The following is a 25,077-nucleotide window of genomic DNA, read 5'->3' as shown; positions in this document are numbered from 1 at the left end:
TCAGTCTTTTAATTCTTGAAACTTTTATTGATTATATAATCATGTAGATCTTAAATATTTGAACATAAATATGAATAAATATTTAAATTGATTCTTAAAAGATANATAAAAAGTGTTTAATAAAAAATTTGGTAAATAAGTTGTTGAAATTTCACAAGTTTGTCTTTTTTATGTAAATCATAATAGAAATTTAATTGAACTAAAAAAAGTATTTATACCATTATTTTACTTAATAATCAATGTCATTTTAACATATAACCCTTGTGTGCAAAAACTTTGCCTGAACTTCCCACTTATTTGGCCTTTGCTCCCAGTGTTGTTTCTGCACAATGAGTTTTATAAAGAATGGTTCATTGGTCATGGAGTTCAACATAATTGTGATATTCAATGTCTGAACACCACTTGTATGTCCAATAAATCTTAAAAAAAAATTGGTTCACTTAAAAATCAATGTCATTTTCATAGTTGATCCCTGTGTGCAAAAACTTCTCCTGAACTCTCCATTTATTCGGCCTTTGCTCCNAAGGTTGTTTCTGTAAAATGAGTTTTATAAATAATGGTTCCTCGGCCATGAAGTTCAATATAAATGTGATAATCAATGCCTGAAAATCACTTGTATGTCCAATAAGTCTTAACAAAAATTGGTTCACTTAAAAATAATGTCATTCTCACACTCGACCCCTGTGTGCAGAAACTTTACCTGAACTCTCCACTTATTTGGTCTTTGCTCCCAAGGTTGTTTCTACAAAAATGAGTTTTACAAANAATGGTTCCTTGGTCATGGAGTTTGATATAAATGTGATAATCAATGCCCGAAAATCACTTGTATGTCCAATAATTCTTAAAAAAAGAAATTGGTTCACCTAAAAATCAATGTCATTTTCACAGTTAACCCCTCTGTGCAGTAANTTTGCCTGAACTCCCCACTTATTTGGCCTTTGCTCCCGGTGTTATTTCTGCACAATGAGTTTTATAAAGAATGGTTCTTTGGCCATGAGGTTTGGTATAAATGTGATANTCAATGCTTGAACACCACTTGTATGTTCAATAAATCTTAAAAAAAATTGGTCCACTTAAAAATCAATATCATTTTCATAGTTGACCTCTGTGTGCAGAAACTTTGCCTGAACTCCCCACTTATTTGTCTTTGCTCCCAGTGTTGTTTCTGCACAATGAGTTTTACAAAGAATATTTCCTTGNGGATGAAGTTCGATATAAATGTCATAATCAATACATGAACATCACTTGTATCTCTAATACATCTTTAAAAAAATTGGCATGAATAAATTTGTAAATGTTTTTAATGAATATTCAACGAAGTATGAATAAATTTTTGATATTGCGAATCGGATCGGAAGTAATATTATTCACCTAATCCTTTTTCACGATAATGGAATATGATTTCGTATATCTGTGAAAGAAAAAAANATGTTCAAACCTTCATAACCAATCACACAATAATATAATAATTGATGAATAATGAATACTCATACATTGATAAGAATTTTTGTCCACGTATATTACTCCGAAGACAACAACTGCNCTGTGAAATAAGTATTTACATCAAATATGCCTATTTTCTAAGGTAAAAAAATCACTAATCTTCTAATTATGAATCTTGAATATGTCTCTTTTAGGGTTCAATGTTATTAGACTCCCTCCCGACTNGATGAATGAGATCCCTTATCATCTGAGTTCCTGATACAGAAAATCACCATATTACTACATATATTTCTTAGCTGAAAAATGAATAACTTACTTAGCTGAAAAATGAATAACAAACCTTGTAAGTGATACTGAAATAGCATCAAGTTCCCAAAGTTCTAATAACATATTATATACCTCCTAAATACAATGTATCCATAACAAAAATAATTCAAGTTTAATATGAAATTTAACACACTAGAATTAAAAAAAAGGCTATTGAAGAGTTACATGTGAAAATAGGCCTTCTTGGTACCAAACAATATTTAAAGACTCAGACTTTATTATTGTTTTATGTGTTTCATCCGGAAGCACATAAGCATTAAAAAATTAACAAGATCGGTCATTAATATGTAACTAGTATTTGAGAGCATAATTTCAAATTTCCTATTTTCTTTTAGTTTAAATCTAGAAAAATTTTAAAATATCAAAGTTTACTTGTATATGATATCTTTTTAATTGATTTACAGTTAACACTATAATTACATAAAAGTTATAAACTCTAAAATAATGTTAAAACANTATAAAGTGTTTTTTTAATAATTTGATCCAACTACAAATCATAAACATTAAAGTGGTACCTTATGATGTTTAGAAAATGAGCCTTCCCCAGTTTCGAGTTTTGAAACGTCCCACGGTCGTTCTACTCGTCCCNTGCAATACAAATTTCATTTGAAATTTGCATATCTTAACCAAAGCTATATTTTCCTTTCTCCTCAGTCCCCAAAGGATCAAAAGCACCTCTAAGGTATTTCTTCTTCTCTAGGTCTTTCTCCATGCTTCTTTGGTGCTCCACAAAGGAAATAACAAGGAATTCAATTACCAGAATGGTGGGTAGTGTGCCCCATGGAACTAGGTTGCCAAGGTAGGTGGCTTGGCTACCAGGAACTGTAGCCCATTCCTGAGCCTTTACCTAGTTTCCTATAAGCAGAGGTTTATGGTAGTTAGGTAGTGCTTAATAAGCATGCAAAATAAATTATGCAGTCAATCAGTCAAGTTAGCAAACATAATGTTTTGAAATCAAATGAAAGTATAAGCGCATGTATTATTTACTCATTTAGTTATATATATCCTCACTTGAGTGAACTACTTGTAAAATCATTTAGGATAGTAAGCAATTATACAAGACTGAATGCATGTTCTGGTAGTATAACACATCGATTAGTCCTGTGAGAGATTCTATTTCCATGAGGATTATGGCCCAATTTTCCTGCAGAAAAATTTGTTACTCATTGTTCCACAGGTGGACGGAGAATCCAACAAGAAAAATATAATAAACGTTAAGAATAAGAAAAGGGGAATGAAAATATTCACGTATGTGTGAGATTTTATACAAATCCTAATCATTGTTATATTTCCTCGTGTCTAAAGCTATATATATCAATGAAACTCAAAATCACAAGTATTTGTAATTTATATTCTAAAATTTTGTTTCAAGAACAAATTCAGGACCAAATAACATATTAGATAACATTTGTAAAGGACAACATCAAATCAAATTGATCCAATTACTTAGCATTGTATGTAAAGATTGACAGAGACAAGTACGAATGTCGCTGACTTTCAATCGGGATAAAAGAACCTTTCTGAAAGACAAACAATCTTAGCATGGCTATATCAAACAGGAAAACTTCAAAAACAATACATCCTCTAACAAAATATAAATATGCCTATCTAAAAAATTAAAAAATTATTTTAAACCGGTCAGTGTACATCCTTATAACTATAAGAGGTCATTTGCTTCAAAGGAAGAGAAGCAAAAATAATAGGACCCCCACTCTCNAACAACATAGGAAGGGATTCTTCCACATTTCACCTCTAACAACAAAACATTCACATTAGTCTACATACTTTTGGTAACATAGAGTTAATAGTTCATTAAAGGAAGAACATATGGCATTACCTGNTGCTTAGTAAGCCTCTTGCGAATANCCCTGGTCTTCTTNGGGCGGAGATCAAGGGGAAAGTACTTTTTGTTCTTGTAGGCATCCATCAACGCGACCTTTTGCTTATGAGAAATCACAGTTAAAACCTNGGCAATCGACAACCTCACCACTTTTCTGCAACCCTAAATTTAAAATTAAAAAAAACATAAACATAAAACACCTCACATGTCAAAAGTACAAAAGTAAATGACAAACGACCCAACGGAGAAAGACATGAAATTTTACATCTTGAAGAGCTTGTTAGGGGTACCTCCGATGACCTTAGCAACGCTAAATAAACTCTAAAAAAATCATAATAAGATCCATACAACACAATCTCCTAAATGGTAAAAAAAATTTAAAAATAACTCAAACCCACCAAACAATAACAAAGATTGGCCAAAGGAACGGCGGAACCTTCAAAAACCACGTCAATAGTGGTTTCAGCGTTCATTGATACTTCGAAACAGTGGAGCGACGACGGTGGAAACGACACGACTGACGCTGGAAGAGACGCGAAGAATGACCGGCGGCGCCGCCTCTTGGTGGACCTCCGGTGGCCGTTGAACGGCGAACGACGGTCGAGTCGTCAAGAGGGTTTGGTCGTTGATCGGTGGCGGAGCTTTGATCGGTGGCAGAGCTTTGATCGGTGGCCGTTGCACGGAACGCCGGCGAAAGGACACGACAGCAAGAGCGGCCCGTCACGGTGATCGGTGGCCGTTGCGGGAAGAATGACCGACGTGAAGAGCCGCCAAGGTGGTCGGTGGGAAGACCGGAGAAGATGATCATCGGCGCCGCTGTGGGTGGACTTCCGGTGGACGGTGGCAAGGGGGACGACTGACGGGGCTGGGAGGGTTTCGTGAGGGTTTCGTTCTCTCTCTCTAGGTTTCCTTCTCAAAATCCTTCAAATGAATTTGAATTTGGGAACTGGATGCTGAACCAATTTTCTACCCCTGCGCGCAACCGTCCACGTCATTTAAAATTTTTTTCTTTTTCAAAATGCTGAACCAATGACACGCTGACACGTAGTAGGTGTCAAAATTTTGTCAAATCTCGTTTGTCAAAGTATCATTTTCCATATTTTATACATAAAAAATCATGTTAAAGTTACATCAACAGTATTTTACTAATTTATAATATAAAAAATTTATGTTCCCATCTTAACATATCAAAAATAAATTTCAATATATTTTTTTTTATTAAATATGTTTTTAGTAACTGTAGTTTGAAATAATTTTAGTTTTAGTTTATTCTTAAATTATGGTACAATTTAATTCTTCAACTTTAGAAAACTCTGATTTTAATTCTTTTTATCAAATTTTTTTAATTTTATTTGTTGTTTCAAATATGTTTCTTAGTTAAAATTGAAGTAAATATGTGTCAAACATTGTAAACAATCCAAATGCTATAATAAAATATGCTTGAAACAACAAATAAAGTTAAAAAAATTGATAAAAAAAAGACTAAAATCAAAATTTTCTAATGTTAAAGGACTAAATTGTACCATAATTTAAAAATGGACTAAAACCAAAATCGCAAACACAAAAAAAATATTTAACCCTATTTTTTAAAAACTATTTAATAGAGAAAGTAGTCCTTTAGGAATGCAACTATAGTTTATTATAAAAAAAAAAAGGAAAAGGAAGTGAGAAAATATCAAAATGACAAGAATGAAACATTGATGAAGAAGGTTGAGTTCAGTTGCTAAGCTTCATCAATTATCGTATGGTGTTTGTGGGTAGCTTCAACCATGCTGTTTCTTTCTCTTCGTCCTCGTTTTCCTCCAAATTCAGATTCATATTCTCATATTCACATTTTCTCTTCACTGCTCCCACGTTCCGACAATGGTCACAATCACCAGCCCCCTTCTCAAGTTCCCATCAAAGCCCCCACTCCTCCATGGATGAAGGGTCCTCTTCTTCTACAACCCAACGAGCTCGTTGACCTGTCCAAACCCAAATCCAAGAAGTTCAAGTTGGAAAGACAAGAACTTTCTGATAAAGATTTGATGGGCAAAGAGGCAAGGGGGAAGAAGGCCATGAAGAAAATTGTGAAGAAGGTTGAGAAGCTTCGCAGCAGTCACAATTCAGCTGAGGCTCTGATTGGTTCGCCCAATGTTGAAAGCTTAGGAGGAGTTTTGGAAAGTTTGAAGGAAAATGAGGAAGTTAGAAGAACTAAGGCGAGAATGCCATGGGAGAACGATGCTAAGTTTGTTTACGAGAAAATTAAAAGGAAAAAGGCTGTCACTTCTGCAGAGTTGGCTCTTGATAAGGTACTACTTCACAGGTTGAGGATTGAAGCTGCAAGCATGAGAACGTGGATCAAGGTTAAGAAAGCTGGTGTTACACAAGATGTTGTGGATCAAATTAAATCGATTTGGAGGAGACGTGAGCTTGCCATGGTTAAATTTGATATCCCTTTATGCAAGAATATGAGTAGAGCACGAGAAATTGTTGAGGTTTAGGCTTGTTCATATCCCACTAGTAGACTTTTGTTGAACTCTTTGCCATAATTATATTACTGAAGGCATGGATTATTAAGTTAGACTTTTAGTGTATTGTACCTGTGCATGACTGAAAGATAGGTTGTGTAAGGCCTTGTTGTGCTCTGTGTATAGTTATTTTTTGCCTGCTGACAATCTAGTTGTATTTGTTGATGCAATGCATACTTTGTGCAGTGTGTCTTTGCTGGTTAAGCTATTTGTTTTGGTTTGATGGGATTTACATAAGGATTCAAATTTACAAGTATGTTTATAGGTGTTCAATATTGAAAATTGATATAATCTGGTTCGACTCTGACTAATATAATATCGAGTGTCTTGTTACAGCTATATAATGCAGACATGCTGCTATGTATGAATTGATTTTGGCAAAGAGCTAATATTTGTCAAACTGTTCTGATATGTAGATAATTATTTCTGCTATGTTTTATACATGTTTCATGTTATCCTTCCATGTTATTTTATGACTTCATTAATTCTCATTTCCCATTTGAATAGACAAAGACTGGAGGCTTAGTTGTTTTGAGCAAGAAGGATTTTCTTGTGGTTTACCGTGGATGCAATCATCAGTTGACAACTAAAGGTTATCCCAGTCTAAGAAAAAATCATTCTGAAATGAGTGGGGCAGAATCAGTTACCAATGGTAATATTTGCTCGGTTAATTCCAACCGCAGTTTGAGTGAGATGCTGAACTTCAATGCTGAGGATAAGGATTCTGTATCAACTAGTGTACAAAAGATGAATTTTCAAACTGCCAATGGGTCACTGTATGAGAGGGAAACTGATAGATTATTGGATGACTTAGGACCTCGCTTCATTGATTGGTGGAGGCCCAAGCCATTTCCAGTGGATGCTGACTTACTTCCTGAAGATGTTCCTGGATTTCAGACTCCATTAAGGCTCTGTCCACCTCATTCTGGTGCTAAACTAAGTGATTATGAACTAACATACTTCAGGAAGCTTGCTCATCCTTTACCGACTCATTTTGTTCTCGGTACCCTCCTGCTTCTTGCTATCCCTTCAATTTATTTTCCAGACTTTCCTTCAATTTATATAAAATAATTACCCGGATAATTCAGCTTAGAAAAACATATAATTATCCTTTTTATTTGCTTTGGTTTCTTATTTGACCATTTGGGTCTTGTTGTCATCATCATCATCATTATCTCACGCTATCTTCACTCTTCAACTCTGTATATCATTGTGAGAAATGCTGGCAACACACTTTCTAACACTCTTCATTATTTACTGAAATTTATTGAAAATCATAATATTTTGAGTTTCACATTATACAAGCAGTCTCTTGCATGATACCATAGTTTTCAATACACATCAACTATTAATATTCAAGAGTGTGTTGCTAGCAATCTTTGTATCACTAATTTGCTGTAATGGCTAACTCTGAATTTTTTGCCTATCCATAATTGAACGGAACTGTTTATTTCCTCTGGTTCTGAACTCTGTCATCCATCTTTCCTCAGATATAATGAATTGTATAAACATAGTTTTCTACGTACTAGCTTATAGGTAGGTTATAGCCAACAACTTATTTTGTTGTGCATACGACATAAACTTGTCTTTACAAGCATGCCATATTTGTTTCTATGACTTATTTTATACTTGTTTCGTTATGCAAGGAGTCTGTTGGCTGGTATTCTTCGAAATCACTACATACACAATTCAGTGTCAGTTGCCACAATTGGTACTAGTTCTTATGTATTAATCTTATGACCTCAACTCAATGGTATCAGTTTAGAAAGCAATATCATACTTGGATGGGGCTGAGTTCTTGATGCAATATTTATCCACTACATATACATGGTCAAGCAGTATCCATTTCAATTAAATGTAAATTAATGTTAGCTTCAATAAGCAATTGCCAAGCAGAGCTATTTTCGTAGAAGTCATATGCATGAAGTTAATTAAATATTTGTGTCTCTTTTATATGAAGGAAGGAACAAAGGACTCAAGGGATTAGCTGCTGCTATCCTAAAGTTGTGGGAGAAGAGTCTTATAGCGAAAATTGCTATCAAGTATGGGATTCCAAACACCAACAATGAAATGATGGCCAATGAACTAAAGGTAGGTTTGCCAGAAATTTGAGTGTCCCCTGTATGTGAGATGCAATGCAAGACATACTAAACCTTAGGTGTAGATTTCATCAATAGTATTTTGTATGTGAGTGAGACTTTTTCGTGTTGTGTTGAGATGGAGACTGCTAAACGATTATCCTGACTCACTTTTTGGGGAAGAACTTGTTGCTTTGGTTGTCCTATCTTGAAATGTAGTCTGATAATACAAGAATGGGTGTGTAAGTCACTACAATGCAATGGCCTACTATTAAACTGAGAATGAGAAGTTCACAATGCCAACTGGAAGAAAAAATCACTTGTTGCACCAACCATATTTTTCCAGATTAGTTTCAATATATGCTCTCTGTCTAATATGCAATGCTGGTCGAGTTGGCCACTTGGCCTGTCTTTTGTAGCTTGTGTAGTTCTTGTAATGGTTTTGGTATATGCACCCGTAAACATGTGTAAATATTTTATATATTTAATGCAGCGTCTCACTGGAGGAGTTTTGTTGTTGCGAAACAAATTTTACATAATACTCTATAGGGGAAATGATTTCCTTCCAAAAAGAGTTGCAGCTTTGGTAGAAAACAGAGAATCGGAGCTTAAAAGTTGCCAATTTCATGAAGAAGTTGCACGAATGAAAGCACTTGAAGCCTTTTCTCCTATTGATGAAGTCCAACAAGACACCAGTACAAGTGGAACTTTAACAGAATTCAAGAAAATTCAAACAAAGTTTGAGGATACAAAAAATCGAAACAAAGAGTTAAACATTCAACTGGAAGCAGAAATATGTAGATTGGAGAAGGAATTGAAAGAGAAAAAATACAAAGCATTAGTTGTAAGATGTAGTTAATTGAAGTTTTCCTTTTGCATTTTTCATATATCGATACTCTTTAATTAATTTTGTGGATTCTACAGCTGAACAAGAAAATAGAGAAATCAGGGAAGGAATTATCAAAGTTAAATGCTGCATGGACACCTAGTGAGCAGGATACTGATTTGGAAATAATGACAGATGAAGAGAGGGAATGTTTTAGAAAGATTGGATTGAAGATGCACAGTTGCTTACTGCTTGGTATAGAAATTCCACTTCTATAATTTTGATTAGATATACACATTTACAGACTCTTCATTCTTTTCCCTACATTTTTTCTTTCAGCATTCTTGTGTTTACATGACTTGCTTTTTTTTTTTTTCTTTTTTTAGCTATCTTTTTATTCTTTATTGCTGAGTAAACCAATTGTTAAGATGTTCCATATCAGTTACTCAAAGTACTCCTTATAACCCTCTCCCCATATGGTAGCTTTTGGGGTTGAATTAGGCTTTGTTTCATTTCGTATTGATGCCTATCTACTATTGATCTTAGGCCATAGGAAAATGTTCAATCCTGTAAACTCAATGATCTAAATTCTAAACATTTAGTCTTGGGTGAGACAATCCTCTCCCCATGATATAAGTGCATATAAACTTTATCTTATTAAATCGGTTTCGTGAGATTAAATTAAATTTAAATTTCACTTTTTTAAGAAAAAAATATTATTTTTCTCAATGGGGTTAAATCACAATAAAAACCTCAATAACACCTAAATGGATACCTAGTAGGAAAGGATAATCTTAGTTCCAATTTTATAATTAATTGATAATTTCTGAAATGCTGTGATCATAAGTATTAGTAAACACTGATGTCTCTTTAGTTGGAAAAGCTGCATTAAACTTTTCCTGATCTGAGAATTTACATTGATAAATGAATGCAGGAAGACGAGGAATCTTTGATGGTGTATTGGAAGGCCTGCATCAACATTGGAAACACAGAGAAGTGGTGAAGGTCATTACGATGCAGAAACTATTCAGTCAGGTCATAAACACTGCAAAATTGCTGGAGACAGAAAGTGGTGGAATTTTAGTTTCAATTGATAAACTGAAACAGGGCCATGCTATTATTATATACCGTGGAAAAAACTATAGTCGACCGTCAGTAAAGTTAGCAAAAAATCTTCTAACTAAAAGAGAAGCATTGCGTAGATCTCTTGAAATGCAAAGAAATGGAGTAAGTGACTGCCTTCTCTTGCATCCATTGTAGGCATAGTTCATATCCAATTCTTTTATTTGTACTTTCCATTGGTTTTTATTTGCCATTCAAGACTGATTTTCTCTTAATCCTGTTTCAGTCGTTTAAGTTTTTTGCTCGTCAGAAAGAGCAGACAATCTCTGAGTTAGAGCTGAAACTGGTAAATATCAACAATCTATGCTTGAAACTGGCATTCATGTATATCAATATCAACAAATAACAAGTATTTCTAAGTGTCTTTTACATTTTACCAGAAAACTTAGACTTTATCTGCTATGCTGTGTAACTGAGATTGTTTTTTGTAATTGTAGGCAGACCTGCATCAGAGAAAGGAAATTGTGATGAGAGAATCTGAAAATCAATACATGCATGTACATGAAATATGATTATCATGTTACAACCTCTCTCTAGTAGCCTGCTCATTGATGGTGGAGGAGACATATGAGAAAGTCAACAAGCATTTGTAAGAATAAAAACATGTTTTGCAAGTAAGCTTTCCACTGAAGTTTTGTGAAAAATTTTCATTTGAGTTCAGTTGTTCAAACTGTTGCTTGTTTAATTAATTGGTTATGTGAACTTCCTCTCCAGAGAACTAAAGCAGCACATGGAGGAAATCATTGAAACAGCAATCTCATGGAGGAAATCTCATACCCAAATGTAAAGAGGTAAAAGAATATCAATTGTATTTTTTTTTAATTTAAGAGTCAAATTTATAATTATTTTTAATTAAATTAAACTGGAAAATCTCAATAATGATAAATATATTGAGATTATATTCTTGTTTGCAATCCTTAGAATGTAAAATTACATTTATATTTGGAAATAAATAAGAAATTAAATATATAGATGAAGGAAGAAGTGGGCCAAAGGAAGTTGTATGTGGCCCTTTAGAACGCTTCTTTAATTAAACCTTTATTGAGTTGGGCTTACTGGATAGATGCTACAGTCCGAGGGGTTTTTTTTTGGGCCAAGCTGTAGGCCTTTTCTTCTAACACCTCCATAACTTCTAACCGCTCCTCGTAATTTTTAAAATGCTGTTTTTCCCTTTATAAAAGTGACTTCTGGATTACCTGTAATAGAATGTAATTTCCGAAACAAAATTTATAGAAAGTAGATTTTAGAATTATATTTTTTGAATGAATTTTAGAATAAGCTTTCCAAAATATATGAGATGTTTTCTTGAAGAATATTTTCAAAACAAAAATTCTAAAATAAGTTTTCTAATATCTTTTCAAACGAGCTTTTTGATAAGGAGGATAAAATTGTTGAAAAATATAAAAGTTAAAAAAAAAATACAGAATTAAAATACTAATTAATAATAATGATAATCCATTAATTTCCTATCTTTAACTTCGTTAACTTTGCAAGCAGTTCTTTTATCAATTTTTATGGAGAAAGTGCAAAAAAAAAGAAAAAAAATACAAAAAGGAAACCTTTGGCAACAAGCATAGGTCATAGGTTGTGCTAGGGAGCAAAGAATAAGAGAATCCCACGTATATATATATTCTTCAACTTTGATGAGTTTGGTCAAAGCATTAGGTAAAAAGTAATTATGAGTTGTAACAACCATAAAAAAAAAGATTAATTCAACTAAAGTGGGATATTAATAATAATGAATCCAGAATTTTAATATAATAAATGTATAAATTTTTTTATATTACTTAATTTTTTTATTTGCACTCAATATTACACTTACATTTAATTTTGGTAGTCTGATTTAAAAAGTATGTGTCTTCCAATGCAACCCAACAAAGCAAAAGTATGATATGATAATTTGCTTTCCGTTAAGAGTTGCTTTCATCTTATATCACATTTTCTAACTCTAACTTACATATTTGACTCAAACTATAAAGTGAATCATCACATCACCACTGATCAACTTTTTCTTCTTCTTATAAACTATTACTATATGTTTTCATCTTAAAATTAATTATAAAAATTATTCAAATTATCGTAATAGTTAAATAGTCGAATATTAAATTTAGGTCTAAATGTGACCATAGTCTGATGTAAAATCTTCAATCAAAGTGACATGTGAGGTACGATAACAATTATATCAATGACTGAAAACAATATACGGTGCGATTTTTTGCCACGTGTTATTATTGAAACAGAAAAAACTCAAAAGTGAAAATTGTTACTGAAGAAACATTTGAGTCAAACGTTTTTAGCAGCAGAAGTGTTGTTTTCGTTGTCATATGGTTTTGTTGTGAACAGCTAGTGGGAGAGAGATTCCTCCTAACGTGTCCAAATGAATTTCACACCACCACCTATACTTCAAGCCAAAGCAACAACCCAATTTACACATCTTTTTCTCTCTGTAAATACAAAAACCTTTCTTATTTGCATCAACCTTTAGTTATGTTTTATTAATTCATTGTTTCGGATACAGGATTGACTATCTTCATTATTCTAATTTGTCTAGATCTATCTGTTAAACAATTCTGATTAGATCATAATAAAGTCTTAAATTTACAGTAAATATATTTATTTATCTTTTTATCTTTGACTTTTATTTATAATTTTTTTAATAGATATGAGATTAGTAAAATTTTAATTACGTTTAATTATAATCTATCTATTATCTATTAAATAACACTTATTAGTAATCTTGATTTGAGTCGATGTTTGATGTTTAGAGCTATTAACTGTTAGGAGAGTTGATTTGATCTATAATAATGTTCGATTGAGCGATCATTATATGGATTTGTATGGACATATAGTTCACTCATTTTTCTTTTTGAGTTATGCGTTTTTAGATTGCTAAGATCACTAACAACTTCAGTCAGCAACAATAAGGGAAAAAGATGCCCTCAATAGTGGCATGGTGGGGCTGTTTAGATACTAAACGGGATGTTAGGGAGCACAGCAATCCACCCTTTTTAGGTCACTTCAACAAGATAATACAAACAAAATGGCTCAAAAATGGGTCACTCAAACACCAAGATTCCTTCAAGCTTTAAACAAATACAAAACTGTTTGTCATTTTCACTGGCACTCTATTCCCTATGCAACACAGACAAATCATCAACACACGGATAATTAAGCCCTTAATACTTGTTAGATCTCAAATCTCTAGCTAGAATCATTGCTTCCCCACACTATAATTAAAGTTTAAAAAAGTACACCTGTTACAGTACACACGTTACGCAATGAGTACATAGGGCCTACCTTATCAGAAGAGAGTATAAACCCTAGACAAGTACAAAGGAATGTGCATTATCCTTGCATAATTTAGTTCGGACACTAGTCTAATGTATTATTATTGCTACCTTTTTAAGCATACTAAAAAGACCAACCAAAACATCTATATGTATTTCATTAAAAATATAGAACCAACATCACAACAACTTTGCTACATCAGGAAAATATCATTCTTTTTTACATTCTCTAACACCAAGCATTGCTTAAGTGTTACAACAAAACAAAAGCTCTTTTGATCAGCGAGACAGGACAAAAACAGAAGACCGTCGATGATAAGAATCCAACTTTTAGCAGAAACACATGGGAAGCTGCGAATAGAGACACACTTGTAGGAAAGTATCACGGTCTTTTTCTTACAGCCACTTATATCTCATCACTCTCCTTCTATATCCATTCTAATAAGCACAAAAATAAGAACCCTAGTTTCCATATTATTTACAAATCATGTCAAATCGATAAATAATAACTTCAAATTGGATTATAAAATTCATATAACATAACTGTAACTAATGTCCAAAAAATGTTATTTTATCGCAGTGTTAACCATTAATACATGTTTTGGTGAATAATTCCGAAATTAATTGGCGTGTGGTGAGAATAAAATATTCGTGGAAAAGTACGATACTAAAATACGTATACGACGTCGCATCATAACCGTTGCCGCGTGGTGTTAGTTACATTGATCACTTACTCCCTTCGCGGCTTTACCAGAAGCGCACTCCGCACTCGGCGCATGTTAGCAATTAAAGTTCTGTTTAATATTATATCTTTTTTGTATGAAAATTATAATGTTATTATGTTATCTGTGGAAGAATTGAAAATAATAGAATAAATAAAAAATAAAATTGAGGAATTGAATTAATCCGTACAGTCATGACAGAGAAAGTATGAGTGGTACTATTCAGGGATGGTGACAAGCACCGGCCGCCACGCTCTTCTCAGCAACCGGTAGCGGAAGACGGAGGATACCGGGCGGAGAGCTGCGGCGGAGCGCCGGAAGGGAGATCCGGTGCGGAGGCGGAGGCTCAGGGCGGAGTTAGGGATGAGTTCGACAGGCTGATCCTTGTTTTCTTCTTCTTCTTCTTTTATTTGCTGTTGTTGCTGTTGATGGAAGATTGTTTTGTCTTCGTTAAGGGGTGGCGGCGGTGAGGAGACGAAGAGGTCCTTGAGCTTGTGGCGGACGCGGGCCTCGGGGAGGGGCGGGGGATCTTGCGGCGGGGGATGGAATCGGCGTCGGGCGAGGAACATGCGGAGGGTCTTGCGGCGGCGCAGGTGGATGACAGGGCTGGTTGTTGGACTGCGGGTGGGACTGCCGGCGACGGCACATTGGGTGGCGAGAAACTTGAATTTGTGCATTGAGAAGTGAGGAGAGAGAAAGAGAGAGTGAGATCTGAGAGAAGAGAGAGAAAGAGATTGATTAGACTGAGAAAGGAAAGGGATCGGAAGAGTGCTTTATCGGGGAATATAAAAGCTGCCTTTTTTTTTTTCTACGCCCCAAATTCTACTACTTCACAATACTCCTAATGCTCTTTCTCATTACTATTCAACTTTTATTTTTTATTCTTCTTTTCATTTTCCTAAGTCCAATTCAAAATGCTTTAAATTTCTTCTCAAACTATATCACACATGCAATTTTAACTATTTTTTTTTAATGAAAACAAATTTAATGTGTGTTTATATTTTTCTAAGGCTCTTAAACATATAGAAGGGATTCTTTCAATAAAAAATGATTATTTTTACATAATGATGAACATCAAAGTCAATTAAAAGCAGAATATAAATTGAAGAAGTTGTGTGAAATAACTTTCTCATTTAATATCTCTTTCATATTTGTATATATGTTTGATAAATTAAGTGTGATTTACATTTATGAGATTGAGATGTGTTGATGAGAAATGGTGTAGCAAAGAAGACCAGAAAGATCAGAAGAAATATGGGCATGGATCAATTAATGCATCCAAAACAGAAGAAAAAGTCCAATTCATTGAAGTGCAAGTTTGACATAGAGTCACCAATTTCGGAAGAATAAGCTACGGCTGATCTGGTTACTTTCTTTTGGGTCAGCATGATTTGGTTGCTTAGGTTGCAATTATGCCTTTATAAAGTAAACTTGGAGGGAAATCAATTTTATGTGTATGGTTTCATCAACAAATCTAGGGAAGATTGATGATCTAACAAAAATATGTATATTTTCTTAAGTAATCTAAAACCTTAGATATATACATTATAAATATTTTAAGAATGAAACTTTAAACTGCAAAATCAATTTAAAAAGTGTGATTTACTTAGCCTATCACAATATAAGGCAGATGTCCACAATAATAAAAAATAAAAAGTGCGAAGTGAACTAAGTTTTTGAATATGTTTATCTATTTTGGATTGTCTTAATCTATAGTTTGCGTAGGCTAACGACAGAGTAAGACGGTCCGCATTGTCCATATAAATTTAAATTAAAAAAATATTATGTTTTTAATATTAAATAGAAAGACAAAAATTTCATGATGTAACAAGAGTTTTTTTTTTTTAACCATTATGTGTATATAAGTATAAGGATTATTAATTAAGCATTTACAATAAATGCATGAACTTAACCATTATTGTTAATAATACTCATCATTTCAATATAAAATTCTTAATAATCACAAGAGGAAAAATCAAGATTCAAAAAGTATAACGATGATATTTTTAAGGAATATTTTATTGGTTATGCTTGAATTATATTTCTTTTTTCTTCTTTCAACCTAATGAACTATGTTGGTTAATAAAAATAAAAAAATTAATAAAGTAAGCAAATTTTATGTGGACTAGTTTGTATGCTTTTGGGTAGATGTTATTAGAGATGGACTAACCTAGTCGATTTAAAATGGAACAAGCTAGCTTGGATTTCTCACTTTTATTGTAAATTCATTTTATTATTTATAGTCAATATAAAATTTATAATATATTTTCTCCACGTTTAAACATATATATCTCAAACGTTGAATTAGATATAAATGATAATCCAATAATAAGTGATATGATAAAGCCAATAAATAATAAATCTTATTCGGATGAACTTTAGATTACTTTAATACCAAATTAAAAGGAGATCTTTAAACTTAATTTATTGAAGTAAACTTAATTTATTTGTAATATATAAATAAATATAAAAATTATCTTATAAATTAATTTCATAAGATTAAGTTATATATACACTAATCTAAATAAACAAGTAAATTTTGTATAATTTAAAAATATAAAAATTGATGAAAAAAAGATAAATAGTCACCTTACTATAATAAGTATTAATATATTTTATATTTAGTGTATTAAAGAGAACAAGTTACAGTTTTAATATAAAAACTTTAATTCGGTTTAAATATTCACTTCATGACTTAATGACCATACTTTTTAATTAGCGTTTAAATCACTTCATTATTTACCGACCTTAATCTTTAATCAGTGTTTAATTACTTGGATATTTATATGAATCTTTATTTCGTTATAAGCTTGAGTATCCATACCTATATCATATAATTTGTTTTTTTTATAAGTACAAAATTTAATGATTTTCCATAAAATATAAAATCAATCAATCTAAATTCATAAATCTCTTAAAATGAAATATTTCTTGGTATACTTTAAATTGTTTTTTTGTTGGCATGTCATCTATAAAAAGACACTTTATGCCCGTTGAAACAAATTGATGCAATATACTATCAATCGAATTTTTGTCTTTATGAACATTTATTAACTTAATATAATCCACAGAACTTTCAATCGATGAGTTGTTTGGTTAATTTTATATTTTGCTATTAGTAAAAGTATACAATTTTCCGATCTCTCTCTTCCTGTATATATAATTATAATATATTTTTATTAAGAATACAAGGTGTTTTGTTATTTTTTTTTTTTATAATACTAACCTTAAGATATTACAGTGGAAATTGTGTTTGTGGTAGATTTTGGAACACTGCTTGAAAAGCAGTGAACCAAAGGCAGTGCCAGTGGTCCACTCTAACTCCAATCATTCATTCATTTTGGTGTTTATTGTAAAAATAGTGATCAACTGTAAAATCCTAAAGTGACTATATATTTCATATTTTATTATCTCTGGTCGATGCGGTATTAAAAACATTTTACAAATAATTACAATACTTATATTATTTGTTTATAATATTCATTTTTTTTTTCTCATTTTTCTCCACAGTTGTGGGAGGGAACATAAAGGCCCTCATGTTTTCTCTATAGAATGATATAGGACAAACTAATTACTGTAGGTAATACATGCCATGTATCATTTGTGCGGAGTAGAGTCTATACATAGAACTAATTATTCTGTCTCTGACCATGCAAGGTAACACGAGACAGCATAACAGAATAACAGGAGTAATCCAAATCCAACAGATGATACTAAAAATAATAATGCTTCTTCCTCTCACCCTGTCTGAAGGTAATTCAATGGACTCTAACCTTTTAGTGAACATTTATGCATGTGGATATTATCAGAAACTATAAGACTTGATATACTGGTAGAAGACTCTTATCAGAACATGTATTTAAATACAACTTCACACACAAACTAAGCTAAAAATAACGTGTTTCTAGCCATTGTAGTTAAGCAGTTACATAACGTTATATACAAATGTTCCTATCACAATGTATACAATAAGGACAAAATTAAAATAAAATAAAATAAAATGTGACAAATAATGCCATAAAAATGGGTAGATACATAATATTGTACAAATCTTGTACGAGTATCGCAGTGCTTTTCAAAAAATACATCTTAGCTCCAAACACACGAAAATATTTAAATAACATATATATGAATATAAATGTATTTCTCTGACCCATATGCATATTACATCTTTTGAATCAAAAGTGAATTCACCTTCTCATCATCATAATAACATACAAGCCCGGAATAAAAGTTCAAACCAAAAGCTTTTAGAGAAAATACATGGGAAGGTTATGACTTCTAAACTAGCTCACTGAAATTTTGATACAAGTACACAAGTTTCACTATCTAATTAGATTTTCACCAAAAGAAAAATTAAAAATTTAAAACTATAAGGAATTAGATACAGAGGAGCCGCTAACAATCGTCAACAAGTGAATCTATTGAATCAGGAAAATAAGCCGTCTTCGAAAGTATAACTTCATGAGTCAATATTTCTGTCTCTTCCCTCGCACCAAGCTCATCACTCTTGATTCCTCGTAAGATCTCCACCACCTCATCCATGCATGGTCTCAAAACTCTTTCCTGTTGCAAACACCTAAAGGCCAATGCTGCCACTGCTGTTATAATTATCCTCATAGTAGGATTCTTCTCAAACCCAAGATAAGGATCAACCAATTCATGCAGTTCCTGGTTTTGAATTTTTCTTAAAGCCATGTATGACAAGTTCACATCACTGCCATTCCTATTGAAGTCCACAGCTCGCAATGATGATATAAGCTCAACCAAAACCACTCCAAAGCTGTAAACATCACTTTTATCAGTGAGATGGTAGCACTTGTGATACTCAGGGTCAACATAACCTGGTGTTCCTTGTGGAGCTGTTGACACATGAGTGACATCAGTGGGGAAAGCCCTTAAGAGACCAAAATCAGCAACCTTGACGCAAAATTGATCATCCAAGAGAATGTTGCTGGTTTTAACATCGCGGTGTATGACATCGTTTGCATGTAGGTAGAGTAGAGCCTCAGCCGTTTCAACAGCAATGTTCAATCTTATAGGCCAAGGGAGTAAAGTTGATTTTGAGCCTCTTCCTTGAAGATGATAAGCCACTGTTCCATTAGGTATGAATTCGTAGACAAGGAGAAGTTCTCTGCTATGTTTAGAGGTGCATCCAAAGAGTGTCACAAGGTTCTTGTGCCTTAAGCGGCCTAGAATCTGAACCTCATTCATGAACTGCATAATACGCTTAGAGTTGCTTTCATCATGGCGTTTCACTGCAACCGTACGTCCATCTTTGAGTTCACCTGTTTAACAAATATGAGATTGTTAAAGAAAAACAGATATCTTTCCCGGTATCATATTCTATACATCTTTAGAATAATTATATCATTGTATCATAAACATATGGTATGTGACAGATGAATTGTATTTGTGCATCGTGGACATGTAAGTTATTTTGTTACCTTTGTAAACAGTGCCAAAACCTCCCTTACCAAGTTCTCTAGAAGCATCAAAGTTTTTGGTAGCTTCCTCCAGTTCCTCACAGGTAAAGACCTGGATACCAAAGAAAGTCCTGGCTACTGGATCAGGCTTGGAAGATTGGTAAGAAGATAGAATTTGAGACGTGATAGTAGTTGATGCAAAAGTGTCTCCACTTGAAGTTGGAACTATGAATATCTCCACACTCCTTGCAATAAAGCACACACATCCAAGAATGACAACAAGGGCTGCAACTCCTCCTACAGTAGCGCCTGATAACAGTACCAATAGTAGACATCAGTACAATTCTATAAACAAAAAGGAAGCACTTAAAGTATGTACTATTAAATTAACAAAATGAAAGTTACCTATTGCTACATCTACGTTCTTGCGTTTACCTGCAATATTCCAAAACAAATAAGATGTCAAAACAAAGGATCAGAGGGATGAAAAGGAAAGGTAGTCAACACGGAAAGCTAATAAAGCCTCAATTTCTCTCTTAAGCGATTCGGTGAACAGTGGAATCCTGTAACTATAAATGCGAATTAAGTTGCAGGAAAAGACGCATAGCCAGACTTTTCACCAAAAAAGAATGAAAATTGAGAGTTTTACACACTTTAGTGGCACCTGATTCATCTCAGATATCTAAAATCACTTTAAAATACTAGCTAAATAATTTAAGTAATTATTTATAGATTTGAATATGTTTTACAAAGTCATAATTAATTGTAAAGTTTTTGTGTTGGTTTTTTTACTATTTACTGCTTTAGATGTCAACACGTAAATACAATGTTCTTTGTTTTAAAATCAATTTTACAGAATCAATTTTCGAAATGAGTTCTAGTTCAACCCCTGATAATTGTTAACAATCAATTAAAAAGTAAGGAATCACACTTGAGACATGGAAACTATTTTCATGTTTGGTTACAAGGTGAGTTTGAACTCACCATGATTTTTTAAAGTAGTAAGTATTTGCTTTTATGGTAATTTCATCGTGCTTTGTATATTCACCAAGTTTTCTGATACCAAATCAAATACACTATATAACTTTTAGCTTCTTAAAAATTACATCTGAGATGCTTGTTTGTTGTGGAACCAAACACAGTGAAAATAGGTGACGAAAGGGAATCAAGAGAGGAGGAGAAAATAGCAGTTAAAGAGAGAATGAACCGAACGAAAAGCTGATATTCTTTCTTTCTTTTTGATATTCATCAAAAAAGTGATTACATGTTCTTTCTTTGTGTTTTAGCATTGTGAAAATCTTTTCTTTTTGTGTAGGACGAAAAAGACAGAGAAGGTAGACATAGCCATGTCCACTACCGGTACAGTTCTGGCTTCTACTCTAACGCCAGGGTAATATATTCTTTCTGTCACCCATTTCACTTCTGCATGTTCTGTTCTTGCTTTTGGATATAATCTATGCAGCTTGTCATTTCTCTTTATTTTATTTTGTTGTGTCATATGATTTGGGTGAGTTTGTTTAAGTTTATTGTTAATCAGATTTTTGTCTTTTTATTTGTTTCTCTAAATTACTTATTTTAAAAGCAAATTATTTTCTACTTTTTCTAAAGAAACAGATAATTTCTTTTTAAGAAATGATTAACATAAGTTTGTATTTACTTCTTTTGATTAACAAAAGAAATAAGATACCTGCTAAGTGGATTTGAAATTTTCAAGTAGCTGAATTCATGCTTATAGCTGTCTGTTTACGAATTGCATGGCTCTATATGGCTGTTATAGACGAAATTTCTTCATCCTTTTTTTACATTGCGACTGCAATTTCCACTGAAATTGTGGATTTTACCATTGTTTAAAACCATGGGAAATTGTATTCACTCTGTTTTCACCTTCCGGGCTTATTTTCTACAGTTTTTGTTTTCATTCACCTAATTGACTTTGGGATTTGTTCCAATTTCTGGTTAATTGTGAGATCTCTATCAAATTTCTATCTATATTTGGTTCAAATGGATTTAGTCTTGTTTCATGAAGCTCTTGGCTCTTCCTGTTTTGTAAAAATGTTTTGGTCCTCTGAAGCCCAGGTCTCCTAATATGAGTCAATTTACTAATATATTTTTGGTTAAAATCTTCATAGTGATTAACCATGATATAGTTCCTTTATCTGCTTGTCAGATAACTATGACAAACACCTCAATTTTATGAATTATGATGTTAAATCTACATTATTTTTACAGAAAAACAAAATCAATTTATTAAAGTTCCACTTTTATGTAAAAAGTTGAAATTGGAGATAACATCTTTTTGGTTTAAGTCAGGCTAAAACATTCCTTCCTTATACAGTATTATAGATTGTCAAGACTAATGTTGCATACTTATTTTTAGTGTATAGTGAGGCAGTTTGGTATTCACTCACACACTGCCAGTTTCTAACATAATACTGGAGAGTTATAATAAAAATTACTTGAAGCACAATATATTTTCTTTTCTTGACACTGTTAAAATACATAGTTCTTATATTTATACATCTTTGGACATGATCAATTTAGAAAGTCTGCTAGTGTTATATTTGAAGTATATGTTAGCAGAAAGTTTGTGATCGTCAATTGTAGTGACTAAAGTTCATTTTGTTTTGTTTGCTGTTATGGCAGCGTCATTATCACATACTTGCAAAAAGGATGCTAAGAAAGGTGTCTCTAGCTTACTTTTCTTGTTTTTTTGCAATTGGTTCAATTATTTTTTTTTCTCTTGGAATAGTATGCATGAGTTCATTTTTTATTGATATATACTTTGTTCTCTCAGAATATGAGTGGGAGATAATGTCCTTTAAAAAAATCACCATTTTTTAAGTCTATATCAAGCTTATACCTAATAGGTTAGACTCTAGTGTACCTATTTTGCTTGACTTTAAAATCATGATGCAGTTTAATTGATATTAAATTGGTTGAGACGTCTTTTTCCTTCTATTGTAGTGGTTTTATGATTGATATTCTTCTGTGTGAAGTTAATTGCATGCTTAATAGTAAGTACTTAAACTATAGTATTGAATGTTGAACCATCATGTTGTGTCCTTGATTATTAAAGTGTTTTGGTTATCATGGGAGTATGAGGGTGAAGACATTGAGATGAAGAGATAACAACGCCTGATTGGTCTACTCCATCGGTCCCAACGGAGCATGTACGACACCTCAAAACATTGGGCACCTATGAATTTGAAAGGATCATAGAGACCTTGGTTGGCAGTTTGGCCCTGCCAGTTTATAATTATGCAGGTGACAAACACTGCAGAATTCTCTGTTTCTTTTATGTTTTTGTATATGTTTTTTTTAACAAAAAATTTGTTTCTCTCTGTTTCTGTAACATAAAAACCTCGGTTTTCTTTACGAGTTTTTTTAGTAAATGATCTTTTTGATTTTATGGTTTTTTTTACTCCTACGAGGACTAAATCCTATCAAATGGGTTAACTTGACAACTATAAAAAGCTCGATAGAAATTTCAAAAGTCTTAGATGATGAGGGTGGCGAATCTGGATAAGAAACTTAAAGAAAAAGATGATGAGATACAATGTGTACAGAAACTAAAATGGATCTCTCAATAAAAAGTGAAGAATTTCAACATGAAGAACTACCATCATTGTGACATAGCTCCTATCGCAATAGACCATGGTGGCAACAAGGTTATTGAGAAGAGAAACAAATCAAAGAACAAATCAAAAAATGTCAAGGAAAAGTCAATCAAAACATTAGAGAGTTTTTTTAAGATAAAAGAAAGGAAGATCATAAGAAAAAATAATTCAAATCTAATTGAAAGAAAGAAATTCTATGTAATGATACACATGAAAAGTCAAACAAAGAATAAAAAATTTAAGTTTATTGTAGAGTTACGTTGACATAAACTTAAATTTTAAAGATTTGTTAATAATTTTGTTTGAATCTTATTTTATTTTATTAGTTTGGATATAGTAATATTTAATTTAATTTTAAAAAAAATAAAATAAGAATAGATAATTTTGATTTTTATTTAGGTGTAATATTTTATTTTGTTGATATAAGATAAAGATAAATTAAGTGTAGTTATTTTTATTTTAAGTCAATTATATTCTATTTTTAGTTTTTATTATTTATATTTGATTTAAAGTTTTATTCATATTTATTTAAAGAGTACCAAGATTAAATAATTATAATAAATTATTCAATAAATCATTTGTGCGTTTCACAGATTTTTTTTAAGAGGAACTGCTTTGAAATATGTTGGTTAAGGAAAAGAGACACATGCATGGCAAATCGTCAAACAAAAAGCAGAAAAATTTAATTTTGAATAAACATAGGCGTACCTGAAGATGCTTCGCTATCTTGTGAGAAATTAGGACAAGGTCCATCTCTGCAGTAACAAGTTTGCTGTGAAGAACCTTCAAAACCGCATTCTCCACCTGAGTTTTCGCACTTGTCACATTCTTCAACACCTATTATCCATCTCACCACAAACCCTTCTTTGATTGNCCGGTATACTTGGAAGAAATTATTAATCTCCTGAAATGAAAGAGGAACCGGAACAACCACACTTGTTTTGCAAGACACGGGAGAAAATGATCCAAACTGAGAATAAACGGTTTCCCCAGAAGTAGTTCCGTTACAAGGAATATANGTGAGAGGCAAAAAGTCTGAAGGAGTGCAACCATAGGAAAGGGTAAGATTCTTATAGTGTGACTCGTAAACGTAGAGCTGAGTGTCAAGGCTGGTGCTGACTTGTTCTGGCTGGCATAAGTCTATCGAGTAATCTTGTCTGGTGATTTTCAAAGTATGGCTATCTGGGTTGGCATTCCAAACCTGGTACTTGACATCGTTAATGGTTATGTAGCTGATCTCGTTTTCGCAGATGAGTTCCATCAGAGGGTGGCCACACTCTTTTGGGCGGTTCCCTCCCCAGAATGGAAAACTGATGTTTCTTATATTGCCACAACTCATCAGATTAGCGCAATTGCTGTAAGTATGGTTGGAGCTTAAGCATGAAGGTATCTTAAAGAGTAGGAGGAAGATAATTGAGTGATGAAGTATAGTGATAAGAGGGAGATTAACACTGTGGGAAGCCATTGGCAGAGTGGAAAGAAAAAGTCAAGGAAATGTTTGGAGAGAATGTGACTCAAAAGGAATTGGTTTTTCTAAGCCAAGTAACTCTGCTTGTGGAAAAGTTTAAGTTGACTTAAGCATATTTTAAGTATAAAATTTTAGGAAAAGGTTAGTTTGAGACGAATCTAATAAAAACACATTTATTTGATACTACTCTTAATAATATAATAATATATATGATTTTAAATTAAAAAATAATATAATTATAATTAAAATGTTATTATTTGACCGTGTCAAATGAACATAATTTTTGGATTTGCTGTGTCAAGGTATCACTGCTCAAAATTTTACATAACTTGAACTGCCTTTCTTGAATCCATTTTTGTACCTAATGAATCTTTATAATACGAAGAAAGAAAAGTGCCCTTAATTTTAAGC

The 25,077-nt window shown here is 32.6% G+C and overlaps 3 protein-coding genes across 5 annotated transcripts; 1 reads left to right on the top strand and 2 right to left on the bottom strand.

The window, feature by feature from the left end:
- Window positions 1-5,290: 5,290 nt before the first annotated feature.
- LOC106758085 (chloroplastic group IIA intron splicing facilitator CRS1, chloroplastic) lies at window positions 5,291-11,084 on the top strand. Of its 3 annotated transcripts, none has more exons than XM_022780112.1 (9): window positions 5,291-6,030; window positions 6,628-7,123; window positions 8,081-8,211; window positions 8,692-9,042; window positions 9,123-9,279; window positions 9,959-10,251; window positions 10,373-10,432; window positions 10,584-10,760; window positions 10,861-11,084. In XM_022780112.1, the coding sequence occupies exons 1-8, from the start codon at window positions 5,380-5,382 to the stop codon at window positions 10,656-10,658; spliced, it is 2,214 nt and encodes a 737-aa protein (XP_022635833.1). In that variant the 5' UTR covers window positions 5,291-5,379; the 3' UTR covers window positions 10,659-10,760; window positions 10,861-11,084. The 3 variants fall into 3 exon arrangements, with proteins under 3 accessions (XP_022635833.1, XP_014496484.1, XP_014496483.1); XM_014640998.2 differs by having other exon boundaries at window positions 5,291-6,087; window positions 10,584-10,735; XM_014640997.2 differs by having other exon boundaries at window positions 5,291-6,087; window positions 10,861-11,083.
- Window positions 11,085-14,309: 3,225 nt separating this feature from the next.
- On the bottom strand, window positions 14,310-14,972 carry LOC106759022. The gene has a single exon (XM_014642036.2). The coding sequence runs from the start codon at window positions 14,830-14,832 to the stop codon at window positions 14,374-14,376; it is 459 nt and encodes a 152-aa protein (XP_014497522.1). The 5' UTR covers window positions 14,833-14,972; the 3' UTR covers window positions 14,310-14,373.
- Window positions 14,973-18,383: 3,411 nt separating this feature from the next.
- LOC106758526 (LEAF RUST 10 DISEASE-RESISTANCE LOCUS RECEPTOR-LIKE PROTEIN KINASE-like 1.3) lies at window positions 18,384-24,459 on the bottom strand. The gene is made up of 4 exons (XM_014641443.2): window positions 23,907-24,459; window positions 19,987-20,016; window positions 19,603-19,890; window positions 18,384-19,443 (listed from the first exon to the last, which is right to left on the bottom strand). Exons 1-4 carry the CDS (start codon window positions 24,457-24,459, stop codon window positions 18,554-18,556), a joined length of 1,761 nt encoding a protein of 586 aa, XP_014496929.1. The 3' UTR covers window positions 18,384-18,553.
- Between the last annotated feature and the right edge of the window lie 618 nt (window positions 24,460-25,077).

Source organism: Vigna radiata, chromosome 4 (assembly GCF_000741045.1).
Source record: "Vigna radiata var. radiata cultivar VC1973A chromosome 4, Vradiata_ver6, whole genome shotgun sequence".
Lineage (NCBI taxonomy): Eukaryota > Viridiplantae > Streptophyta > Magnoliopsida > Fabales > Fabaceae > Vigna > Vigna radiata.
Note: the sequence above shows the minus strand (reverse complement) of the source record. Positions and strands in the feature narration are given on the sequence as shown.

Coding starts and splice junctions, on each gene's coding strand:
- LOC106758085 (XM_014640998.2), top strand. CDS start 5,380: ATGCTGTTTCTTTCTCTTCGTCCTCGTTTTCCTCCAAATTCAGATTCA. Junction 6,088..6,627: donor GAGCACGAGAAATTGTTGAG/GTTTAGGCTTGT, acceptor CCATTTGAATAG/ACAAAGACTGGAGGCTTAGT. Junction 7,124..8,080: donor ACCGACTCATTTTGTTCTCG/GTACCCTCCTGC, acceptor TTTTATATGAAG/GAAGGAACAAAGGACTCAAG.
- LOC106759022 (XM_014642036.2), bottom strand. CDS start 14,832: ATGCACAAATTCAAGTTTCTCGCCACCCAATGTGCCGTCGCCGGCAGT.